Source organism: Zalophus californianus, chromosome 12 (genome assembly GCF_009762305.2).
Source record: "Zalophus californianus isolate mZalCal1 chromosome 12, mZalCal1.pri.v2, whole genome shotgun sequence".
Classification (NCBI taxonomy): domain Eukaryota; kingdom Metazoa; phylum Chordata; class Mammalia; order Carnivora; family Otariidae; genus Zalophus; species Zalophus californianus.
Window position 1 is genome coordinate 62,750,942 of NC_045606.1, and position 12,600 is coordinate 62,763,541.

Here is a 12,600-nt window from a genome sequence, read left to right on the forward strand (position 1 = left end):
AGATGAAGGAATTGTATGAGGAAGACTCTTGAGGTCAGAGGGTGGGAAATTCCTGAAAGAAAGAAATGCATATTGTATCTTAAACTTGAATTAAAAGGCTGAGATTCTGTACTTGTGCACTTTTTTCATGTACTTCACCTTAAGGTTTAAGATATTTTGTCCTGAGAGCTGTGGTTTAAGAGAATTAAAGTGATGAGTACTGGGAGTTGGAATCAGATCTGTATTGTTTGTTTTGCTTGTTTGTTTTAACCGCAACCTAACTCAGGGATTTTAGTGAAGAAGAAAAAAAGTTTATACGATTCACTGTTTTGTGCAACCAAGAATTCCAAGAAAGAAGCCACTTCAGGCTGGCTAAATAGGGACTCCAAAGACATAATCCATATTAGAATCTGTATCCCTTTATTTCTAGTTTGGTTTTTCCCTAGGTTTTGACTCTCTGTATTGACCTCATTCTCAGTCATTTCAAAGTGGCAAAGACGGTTACAGCATTTGTGGGCCTGTAATGATTGCATGGCAGGGATCCCATAGAAGAAAGAGCCTTCTCTTCCAGTATTTCAACAAGAGTTCCAAAGCTGACTCCTGGTGGTTTGGTTTTGTCACATGTCATCCTTGTTCTACTTACCAATCCAGGAAGATGGACTAATCTCCTTGACCAGTCTAGGTTATATGCCCCATGTTGAAGGTGGTATGAGGCTGTCAGATTCCATTTGGACAGCGAAGGTCTCTCCTTTTTCAAAGGAGCTTGAAGGACCTATCGCCAAGAGAAGAATGGATGCCAGTACAGAAAGATGTTGAAGGTAATTTACATCATTTTTGGATAGAGTTAGTTAAGTAGGAAATGAGAGTAAGGTATTAGAACTTGTTAAATGGCTTGATGAAATTGTGTATTAAACAGCATGTCTGTCACAGCCAAGGATGTAAAGATGTTCCTTGAGGGAATATAACATGAGTTCAGTTGAGCAAGTGGACTCAAAGCATCCTGGTTGTATTAACCTACAGGGCAAATTATTGTAGTTTATTTTGTACCTAGTCATTTTGACTAGGAAGTATTCAGAATGAGAGGTGTAACTATTTTATGAATAACAGAACATCTCTTCACTTGAAACTGGCTTAAACTATTTTTTTTTTATTGAAAAACTAACCAAATACATGGGCTAAAAATTAAAATAGTATACAAACAAGGAATGAAATCTTTCCCTCTTAATCCCTTTTCCCAGTTTCCCAGTACCCTCCCCGAGGCAGAAAATATTGCCAGTGATTTGGGGATCTTTCTGGATATATTCTAGGCATATTCAAGAATCTCTAAACCTGTATTTTGTAGGCTTTATTTTTTAGAGCAACTTTGGGTTCACGACAAAATGAAGCAGAAGGCAGAGACTTCCCATATACCCTCCATCCTGCATAACCTCTCCCATTATCAACATCCCTCACCAGTGTGGTATATTTGTTATAATCGGTGAACCTACAATGTTTCATTTCACCCAAAGCTTACATTAGGGTGTGCTCTTTGAGCTGTATGTTCTGTGGTTTTGGATAAATACATCACGAAAGCTCTCCACCATTATAATATTGTAATTGAATAGTTTCATTGCCCTAAAAATCCTTTGCCTGTTCACGACTCCATTCTCCCTAACCCCAGGCAACCACTTACTTTTTTTTAAGATTTTATTTCTTTGACAGAGAGACACAGCAAGAGAGGGAACACAGCAGGGGGGAATGGGAGAAGCCGGCTTCCCGCCGAGCAGGGAGCCCGACGTGGGGCTCGATCCCAGGACTCTGGGATCACAACCCGAGCCGAAAGCATACACTTAACGACTGAGCCACCCAGGCGCCCCCAACCACTTATCTTTTTACTGGCTCCATAGCTTTGCCTATTCCAGAAAGTTGTATCACTGGAATCATATAGTATATAGTTTTTTGATTGGCTTCTTCTACATAGTCATATGCATTTTAAGTTTCCTTACGTCTTTTTGTTACTTGATAATTCATTTGTTTTTACCGCTGAATAATATTCCATTGTCTGAATTATGACATACATCCACTCATCTATTGAAGGATATCTTGGTTTCTCCCAAGTTTTGGAATATGTTTAGTTTTGCAAGAAACTGCCAAACTTTCTTCCTTTCACACTATCTTATATCATTTTGCATTTGTTCCATCTTTCATTTCCACTAGCAATCCAAGTTCCTGTTGCTGCACATCCTCACCAGCATTGGGTGTTGTCAGTGTTCAGGATTTCAGCATTCTAGTACTTGTATAGTATCTCATTGCTCAAATTGGCATTTCCCTGATGATATATGATATGGAGCATTGTTTTCATATGTTTATTCGGCAAGGTTTGTCTGTGTATTTTCTTTGATGAGGTGCCTGTTAAGGTCTACAGTCTCTTTTTAAATCAGGTTATTAATGTCTTAAGGGTTCTTTGTATATTTTGGATAACAGTCGTTTATCAGGTATGTATTTATAAATATTTTCTCCCAATCTGTGGCTTATCATTTAGTTGATAGTATCAGTATCTTTTGCAGAGTTTTACATTTTAATGAAGGTCAGCTTATCAGTTCTTTCTTGCATGAATCATGTATGCCACTGGTATTTTGTCTACGAAGTCATCATCATACCCAAGGACATCTAGGTTTTTCTCTTGTGTTATCTTCTAGGTTTTACAATTTCTGTATTTTACATGGAGGTCTGTGGTCCATTTTGAGTTTATTTTTGTGAAGGGTGTTTATTGCAAGGGCTGTGTCTAGGATCACTTTTTGCACATGTATGTCCAGTTCCAGGACGATTTGTTGAAAAAACTATCTTTGCTCCATTGTATTGTCTTTGCTCCTTTGTCAAACATTGGTTGATTCTATTTATACGGGTCTGTGTGTGGGCTCTCTTTTCTATCCTACATTGATCTATTTGTAATTTCTTAAGTGTTTGGTAGACTTCACCAGTGAGCCTTTCTGGACCTGGCACTTTCTGTTCTAGGAGGTTATCAGTTAATTGATTCATTTTCTTTAATACATAAAGATCTATTCAGATGTCCATTTCTACTTGTATGAGTCTGGCCAACTTTATCTTTCAAGGAATTGGTCCATTTTTTGTAGGTTTTGAAAGTTGTGATAATAGAGTTCATAGTATTCTTTCCATCTTTTTACTGTCCGTGGGATCTGTAGTGATGTACCCTCCTTCATTTCTGATATTAGTAATTTGTGTCTTCCTTTTTTTTTTACTCAGTAAACTGGCTAGAGGCTTATCAACTTTATTGATCTTTTCAACGAACCAGCTTTTTTGTTTTCCTATTGATTTTCTGTTGTCAGTTTCATTAATTCTGCTTTAATTTTCATTTTCTTTTTCTTCGGATTTAATTTCCACTTCATTTTCTAGTTTCCTAAATTAGAGGCTGTATGATTGATTTTCAGAACTTTTTAATTTTGTAAATTTCCCTCTAAGCACTGCTTCAATTTTGAGAAGTACTATTTCATTTAATTCAAAATCTTTTTAAATTTCTCTTGAGAATTCTTCATTGATTCAGGTTATTTAGTAGTGTATTTAATCTCAAAGTATTTGGGGATTTTACAGCTATCTTTGTTTTCTAAACTCAGTTGTAGGCTAAAAGCAGACACTATATGATTAATATACTTTTTAATTTGTAGAAATGTTTTCTGGCCCATGGTATGGGCTTTCTTGGTGCATGTTCCCTATGGGTATGAGATGCCTCTTCTGTTTGATGAAGTAGTCTGTGGATGTCAGTTATTTCCAGTTGGTTAAAGGTGCTGTTTAGTTCAACCATTCTTACTGATTTTTTTTTACCCACTGCATCTGTCCTAGTCTGATAGAGGAGTGTAAAGTCTCCCAATAGGAATAGTGGGTCATTCTGTTTCTCCTTGCAGTTCTGTCACTTTTTGCCTCACATAGTTTCACCCTCTGTTAAGGGCACACACTTTAGGGATTGTCATGTTTCAGTGAAGAACTGATGTTTCATGTAATGCCACTTTTTATCCCTGATCATTTCCCTTGCTCTGAAGTCTGCTCTGTTTGAAATACAGCTTGTCCACTGTTTTTTGATTAGTATTAGCACAGAACATCTTTCTCCATGCATTTACTTTTCATCCCTGTCTTATGTTGAAAGTGAATTTTTTTGCAGACAACATAGGTTTTGCCTTTTAGTATATCTTGTAATGTTTCCTTGATTGCCAGGCATTCTATACTGGATAAAAGGAACTGCTCTAAATAGGCCGTTAGTGACTTGTTAAGTTGTGGAGGTGGGACAGGGATCATAGTCATCTGGTTCTTGAAGGACTGATTTTAGGTCTCAGTCTTTTAGTGAGATTGTGCCTCTGGACTTTGAACTATGCATGTACTTCATCTTCCTCCTCCCATTGAATAGGGAAGGGTGGTTAGGGTGGGTTTGAGATAAGTATTTGCCTACCTCCTTATCAATTAGGCTCCGGTTAACTAGCTTGTCCTGAGGTCCAGTGTTGGTAGGAATAGAGTGCTCCTTATGTATGTCACAGTGGTTTCTCTTCCCCCCTCTTCCTGTGGGATTTCTTTCCTAGATTTACTGTAAGAAACTGGCTGAGCTACTATAGATAAATCTCAAAACAAAGTGCGGGGGGAGGGTTCCTTATGAATGGGTCCCCCTGAAGTTTTTAACTCTCAGATTTATTCATCCTGAGCCTGCAATTTGTCAATAACAGTTCAGGTTTCCCTACCCTACTACTAGTTCCCATGGGATTTTTATCTCTTGGGTTTCTGCTCCTGTAAGTTGTGCTTGTCTACATTCACATATCTCTCCAACATTGGGGATAGCACTTTGCCCTGTAACCTACTGCTGTGAAGTTATCTGGGAAAAATTCTTGATTTTTCAGTTGAGCTTTTTACTTTGTTCAGAGTAAGTGACTTCCAAACTTCTTCCATATTCTTCTTACGTGCAGTTAGAAACTCTGCCAGCTTTAAACATTAATTAGACATGCAGTACACATAGTTGTACAACTGAAATAGAGGGCCAATTCATGCTTTTATAAATAGGCTGATTTGGAGGGGTTTTGTTTTTTAATTTTTTTAGATTTATTAATTTATTTGAGAAAGAAAGCACAAGCAGGGGGAGCGGCAGGTAGAGGGAGAAGCAGGCTCCCTATGGAGCAAGGAGCCTGATGTGGGGCTCAAACCCAGGACCCTGGCATCATGACCAAGGCAGATGCTTAACCGACTGAGCCACCCAGGCGCCCCTAAATCGGCTGATTTTGAATCAATATTAAATTCTCTTTGCCTCAGTACCCTCCTTTGTATAACAAGATGAATTGGTTTTCTTTTGCCTTTGGCCAACATTTCCCCATTAACCCCACCACCCAGTCCCTGATATACCTCTATTCTACTGTTTGAGTTAATCTTTTGTAGATTTTACATAGAAGTGGGATGATATGGTATTTGTCTTTCTCTGTCCAGCTTCTCTTAGGACTATGCCCTCAAGGTCCACCTACTGTCACAAATGGCAAGATTTCCACTTAAAAAACAAAAGGTTTTGGTAGCAGTGGAAGAAGTAGGGAAGGAGGGTGTCCCAGAAAAGTGAAGAGAAGTTAGCCTGTGAAGGAACCCACATATGGCTAGAGCATATAGGCTTAGTGGGAGAGTGAGATGATAGGGTGACAAATCAGAATAATGAGGGCTTTTATGGCATCCTAAGGAATGTGGTCATTGTTCCTCATTTCCTGACTGGCAGTGACAATACTTCGAATACTGTCTCTCAAGTGAGGGGTCACATTTGAGTCAGAGAGATCATTCTGGGAGTGCCTGGCTGGCTCAGGTGGGAGAGCATCCGACTTGATCTTAGGGTTGCGAGTTCGAGCCCCATATGGGTGTAGAGATTACGTCCAACAAAAGGAGGGAGGGAGGGAGGAAGGAAGAAAGGAAGGAAAATTCTGGAACTAATATGGATTACAGACCTGTGAATGTCAGGGAGATGGGTCAAGGAAGTTACTAGTAGTAGTTACTGAGGTAAAAACGTGGAGATGACTTAAAGTCCTGTGCATGGTAGCACAAGAGGGAAGGTATTACAAAGAGTAGCCATAGATTTTGCTGATTAGTGAGGGACAAAATAACAACTCTTAACACCTATGTTTCTGCAGTGAGTAGTTGAATAGGGACCTGGGATGGATGCTAGTGGCAGGGAGCTACATTAAGGTATTTTGGTCCATGGTATGATACAGTACCAGATGTATGGTAGGAAGTTATCTGACTCATGAACTTCATTCTGTTGGCTTCCAACCTTTGCAGACAATGTTGAAGTCCAAGCTGAGACCTGTCTGCTTCCTTTCTATAAAGAAAGAAACCCATATACTTTTATGTATAAATACATTAGGCCAGGCCCAAGAGGCATTTTGATGCAGTCTTAAACAGTGAAATTGAGTTCATAAGATCAACCTCAATATTGAGTAAATTGCCTGATGAACACTGATCTGAATGTAATTATTGCTTTTATATGCAAGGTAGAAGTTTTATCTTATCAGTTGTATAAATCTGTCTTGCAAAATCAAATGCCTTTCCCCATGTGACTATGTATGACAGTAGTGTTTCTGGCATTATTGGCACCATTATCCTGTTTACCCCTAAAGAGAGGAAAATGGGAGAAGGTGTGTGTGTGTGTGTGTGTGTGTGTGTGTGTGTGTGAATGAATGAATGAATAGTGCTGAATGAACAGGTTTAGAAAGGCTTGCTCTATCAGAGCTGACACAATTATTCTTACTTCAGCCACAACAATCCTGAATTATGCTTGGTGGGTGCTAGGTCTCTCTGAAAAAGAGTCACTACTAAGTAGGGGTGATTCATAATATGCTGACTATCTGATGGCCTGGCAACCAACCCATCAGACAGATGCTTGCTCTCGTGGTGAAGGAGGGTTCTGGAGGTCCCACCGTTCTGGGCACTGCACATTCCCTTCTCGAATCCTTGAGGATATCCAGGGAGAAGTGGGGGCCAGGAGCTACCAACTGGCATGGAAGAAACTGTGTATTTTACCAATCGGTGTGGCCACGTGACTGCGTACTGGCTGAATGTTGTGACTGGCTGCGGGAGACAGAGTGGCTAACTACCCGTGTTCTCTTCCTAGGTTTCAGAAATGGAAGTCTGGGATGTATTATGGAATATGGGAAGTATTTCCCATATTCAGTGGTACTCAGTGAGTCTCCTGGCTTCCTCATCCCTCAGTCCCCGTTGCCCACTGCGCTTAACCGAAGACCCGTGTTTTGTAACACAGCACAGTTCCGGCAGTGTAGTGGCTATGGAAAGAAAACGAAGACGAAAGAGACTCAGACTGAACCTCATCAGGCTGCAAACCGGACTCGGAAACAAGACACCCACTCAGAAGGTGGTATGGTGACCAGTATCCCGACTTCTAATATTGACACAGAAACTGACAACATTCCTGAACCAACAGATGGGGTTTTTTCATCTGTTGCCCAGAAGCAGCAGCTCCATGGTGAGAGCCCTTCTCTTAACACTGTGTATAGAACATCACCTCAAGTAAACTATGCATCTGGGAAAGGGAAAATGAGGCTAGAACAGAGCAAAGGATCCCCTGTGACACAGTTCTGGAAGACTTTGAAGGAAACTATCCGTTTGTATGACCTAGCTTATGGTAAAGCCGTGCCAGACATCATGGTGCAGCACGGTGGGATGTCACACAGTTCTCGTGAGAGTAGAAGTGTGCTTCGTAAGCGTCACGAGGGTGCAGATGGCATTACGTGTAAAGATGAAGAAAGCACTATCTGGTCGGAGCAGTGTCATGATGTAAGACGTGATGAGGTGGTAAAGTTGGGCTCCATTATGGACATGAACTTGGGTAAAGAAAAAGGCTACGCATCTGTTCCCCAATTCCTGTCCTCTCCAGATGAAGCGAAAGACAAAGATAAAGTCCAGGATACCCTGAACTCCAATCTGTGCCAGTCTTCTGGAGATAGCAATAAGCTCCAGCAGGAAAGGCCAATCTGTTCCAGCAATAAAGCCGTTGAGGACCTGAGCCTAGACTCCAAATCCCGGAGTCCCGTTAGCTTTGGGGAAAGCATGCCAGACAATGGTAGTGGGGGCCCTGGCTTCGCTGTGAACGTGGACGAAGATGAAGTGGTAGAGAGCAACGGCTACGCTGAGAATTATGTCCTTCCCCCTACCTCCCTGGCCCGGTTCAGCCAGGTCACTGAAGGCATTCAATGTGATATGAGCCACTGGCAGGATGCAGAGCACGGGAAATCTCCTGAGTCCTCGCTAGAAAGCAGAACGCCAACAGAAGAGGAGGCAGTCAGGTGTGGGGAACTGGACAAGGTGGTAGAGAGGGACAGCTATTCAAAGTATGTTCCTCGCCCTGCCTGGTTGGCCCAGATGAACAGCAGGGGGGTGGATGAAGGGATTCAGTGTGATAGGAGCTGGTGGCAGGATGCAGAGCTGGAGAAATCCCCTGAGCAAATGCCTTGCAAAGATGAAGGGTCATCACCAGACTGCAAAACTAAGGGATCATGGAAGACCATCAGGAATGGGAAGTTGAAAACAGATGAAGAAGAAATGACCATGAATGATGAGACTGAGGAGGAGGATCGTGAGAACTTCAAAAAGTGTGCAAAGATTAAAAAAACTGTGAAAGGCAGGAAGCAGAAATCCCTGAGCAACTTCTCAAGCGGGAACACAGTCTACTTATTGAAGAAAAATGCTGCCTTGAACACTGTACTTCCCAAGGATTCAGAAGACTGTGAGTTGGAAGAGGAAGCTGAAGATGAAATGTATGAGACAGAATGCCTCTTTGAAGAAGTCAGTCCACTGGGCCCTGCGACATCTTCCAAAGGAAGGATTTATCGTGAGGCTGGCAGGATCATCAGGCTGCCACCTGAGTGCTCTCTCCCTCCCCAACTTATTGTGTGGCCCACCAGAAATAAGTACAGGTTAAAGCTTGGAGAATACGAGAGCATCCCCATGGTATGCGAAGCGACGGGACAGAATGGCAGGTTCCAAGGGGAACGTACCATGGCCATGCAGGAGGGACTGGAGTCCAAGAGAGCCTCTCACAAGGCCTGGGAATGTAAGTGACTTAACAGGCTCATCCTGTGTGGGTGTCTGTGGTGGTTCCATACTGGGTCCCGGACGCAAAGGCAGTCATAAATCAGTAGTATTTCTCCATTTTGAAAATATGTTCTTCAACACCTGTCGGTGCTCATGTTTGTAGGATTGGCAGAGATTCCAGGTTTGAGGTCCTGCATTCTAGGAAACTGTAACGTAATTTGAAACAAAGAGCGGTAGGAGATGATGGAGAGCTGGGTGGTGGTAAAGGACAGGGGCGCTGAGAGAGAAAAGAGTCATGGACATAGATCTAGATGGAGTTGCTGAGAAAGGGCAGTCCATGTGGAGGTGGTGAATTTTGATACAGATTTGGGGGCTGTGGTTTGGAGTGAGAAAGGAGACAGTAGCATGGGATCAAATGGGCAGCCAGGGCAGGTCAAGTGTGTTCCAGGGATTGAGCCTGAGAACAGCCAGCCAGAGGGGAGACCTGTGATGAGTTGGGAAAGTGGGTGTGAGCAGAAGAGGCTAAAATAGTAGAAATTTTCCTTTTTAGATTTTTGTCCTGAAGGCAAGAAGGAGGTGCCAAAAGCAAACTGAATAGAGAAAGGCAGGAAGAAATGTGTTCTAGGCATCTTTAGCTGGTGGTACAGTGTAGGAAGAATTTGAAGCCTGTCTGTATGGATGAAATCCCTGTATAAAGTCAGTTTAACTGAACATTGGATACAAAGTGATGAGGGTCCTAACTCACATGGGAGTAAAAGATATGCATCTCAGAGAATCCATTAAGAAAATTGACTCTAAAGAAAAAAAGGCTGGGGGGCACGCCTGGGTGGCTCAGCGGTTAAGTGTCTGCCTTCAGCTCTGGTCATGATCCCAGGGTCCTGGTATGCTCCCTGCTCAGTGGTAAGCCTGCTTCTCCCTCTGCCACTGCCCCTGCTTGTGTTCCCTCTCTCGTTGTGTCTCTGTCAAATAAATAAATAAAATCTTAAGAAAAAAAAAAAAAAAAAAGGCTAGGGTTTGAACTTGAATACCTAGAGAAAATGATAACCTCCATGGAAAAGTAAACTTGGGAAGGGAAATTGTTTTGCTTTACTGTGTGGTTGTCGGCTGGACTAGCAGGTCATGCACACCTGGTTGAAGCTTGAGTTTGGACCACTCTATGTTTAGGGAGGGGGCTCAAATGAGTGGGAAGGGCCCAAAATAGATCCTGGGGCATGATTATATCTGGGGTGCAAAAATGAAATGAAGTGGGTAAGTGATGAATGGGATGCATAATGGCCCCCGGGGAAATTTAATTAAGTTCCAGTCTTAGTTTCTAAACCAAAACACTGTCCATCTTACCTTTGGTCTTCTCAAAAGTCTCATTTGCCTCTGCTGTCATTTCCCATCAATGTATAGGATGTTTTTTCTATCCTATCACAGCCCTGTGAAGAAAATAACTTCAATTTACTCTTGGTTACACGGTTAAGATTGTAATTTTCAGGCTGAATTGTCTAGATTGTGCCCTATTATTGTTTTTTTCAAATGATTTTTTTTCTGGACTGTAGAATCATACAGAATAGTATCTTGAATGATAGATTTTTCTTGAAAGACTTGGGTTTTTTTTGAAAGATGTTTTTTGGATTTCTGTTTTCCCTTTTGTTTTTAAGCAACTTGGGTAAGTTAATGCATGAGTCCCTTCTTCCCTCAGGTAACTGTGAGAGATGGAAAACCGAGGTACATTACAAAGTTTTGAACAGATTCGAGGCAGATGCTCTGTACTTGTGCAGCAGGTACAGAGGTTGTTATCTATCCTGTGTCCAATTTGGGTGTCTCATGATTGGCTTTTAGGGCTTTGTTTGGGGTTTCCTACTCAGTGTGTGTTCTGCCCTCCAAAACTAACACAGCTTGAGGGCAGTGGAAAATGGCAGCATTCTGACTGCGTTTTAGACCTGTAGATCTATAGATCCTCACTTACAAGTAGATTGGAGCCAAAGCCTTTCAGTCCTGTGGAATGTCATTTTTATGCTGATTTTCCACATTTAATTCCCAGGGCTGTTAATGGTAGTCTGTTGTGGGTTATATGGGATTTTGTAAGTTATCCTGGTGGCTTCACTTGAAGTGTCCCAGTTTAGAGGTGGTAGAGCTTGGTACTGGAAGTTCAGAGTCTCCCTTAAGGGGCTTAATAGAATGACAGGCTCGCCTTCAGACTAAGTTTTGGCATTAAGTATCCCTGCCCCACCTTCAACCTCTAGGCCTGGAGTGTCAGGGAGTAAGCAGTTACTGGCCTTTTAAAGGCCATCCTGCCGTGCAGTGGTTATAAAGGAAAGTCTGGTAACCAAGGCAAAAATGTCATGACCTTCAACCTTCTCCTAAAGGTGGAAACTAACGACATTAGTAATGATTCTCTGTAGATCTTGAGTCTGTTATACAATCAATTTAAGGAAATGTAGTATTCCATTGTTATTTCATAGGAAAGAAATTTCTTAGTTCCAGCTACATAATAGAAGAGCTAAATAGTATATCATCATGATGGCTTAAAGTTCCTTGATTTGAACTAATAAAGTGATTATACCAACAAAAAGAAAATGTGACATTGCAAAACCTTTGGAATTAAAAGGTATAAAACAGCAAATAAAGTCAATTGCATGGTTGTGTGATTCTCAAGCATTTTTTCCCGTCTCAAAATGGCCACATCACTGGTAATACCACCAGTAGAGTTGGGTCATTCATGAATACTTCTGCCATGTATATTACTGTCTTATAATCTCCAGGGACCTTTAAATATGGGGAAAAGGATGGTGGAGTTGAGGATGGAATAAAGAGATGAAAGATTCCCCATAAACAGGAACTACTCTGGGAATGGTGAAGGTACCGTACTCATTTTGTATAAATGGAAACCAGGCATATGGTAGGTTCACTGATGGATACCATCCAGTCTGTAGTAGTGTCTTCTGTAGTTCCACCCATTTGTACTCCTTGAAACAAAGGAAGCTTTAGGGAAACAATTTTTTTTAAAGATTTTATTTATTTATTTGACAGAGAGGGAATGCAAGCAGGGGAAATGAGAGAGGGAGAAGCAGGCTTGCCACTGAGCAGGGAGCCCGATGTGGGGCTTGATCCCAGGACCCTGGGATCATGACCCGAGCCAAAGGCAGACACTTAACAACTGAGCCATTCAGGCACTCCAGGGAAACCATTGTTTTATGCTTTTAAAACCTAAGACCTAGATGGTCAACTTGTAATCAACAGTGTCTCAATAAATGGTAGAGTACCATAGAGACTAGGTACCAAAAAGATTTATATGTGGCTGAAGGCTCCCTATATTTGAAAGAACAAGGTATGGTAGTGTTCAGATGTGGGATTTTATTGTTGTGTGACCAACAATGCCTCTCTGGAGGCATATATGAGTATATATGCATGGGACCAGCCAGTGTTGTCTCTACTTAAGCTGTGTGAACATATACTTTCTGTATTTGTAACTCCTTATACTAACCTAATACTTCTGTAGGTAGCATAGTGAAATGTAAAATGTGATAGCAATGCTGTGGAGGCAAGGGAAAGAGTATTACAAAGCCGGTTTTACATAAAGAT

The 12,600-nt window shown here is 41.6% G+C and overlaps 1 protein-coding gene across 1 annotated transcript; it reads left to right on the top strand.

Annotated features, from left to right (window-relative positions):
* Positions 1-208: 208 nt before the first annotated feature.
* Positions 209-9,057, top strand: LOC118356130. Its single transcript, XM_035723218.1, has 2 exons — positions 209-797; positions 7,094-9,057. Exons 1-2 carry the CDS (start codon positions 773-775, stop codon positions 9,055-9,057), a joined length of 1,989 nt encoding a protein of 662 aa, XP_035579111.1. The 5' UTR covers positions 209-772.
* The last annotated feature ends 3,543 nt before the right edge of the window (positions 9,058-12,600 follow it).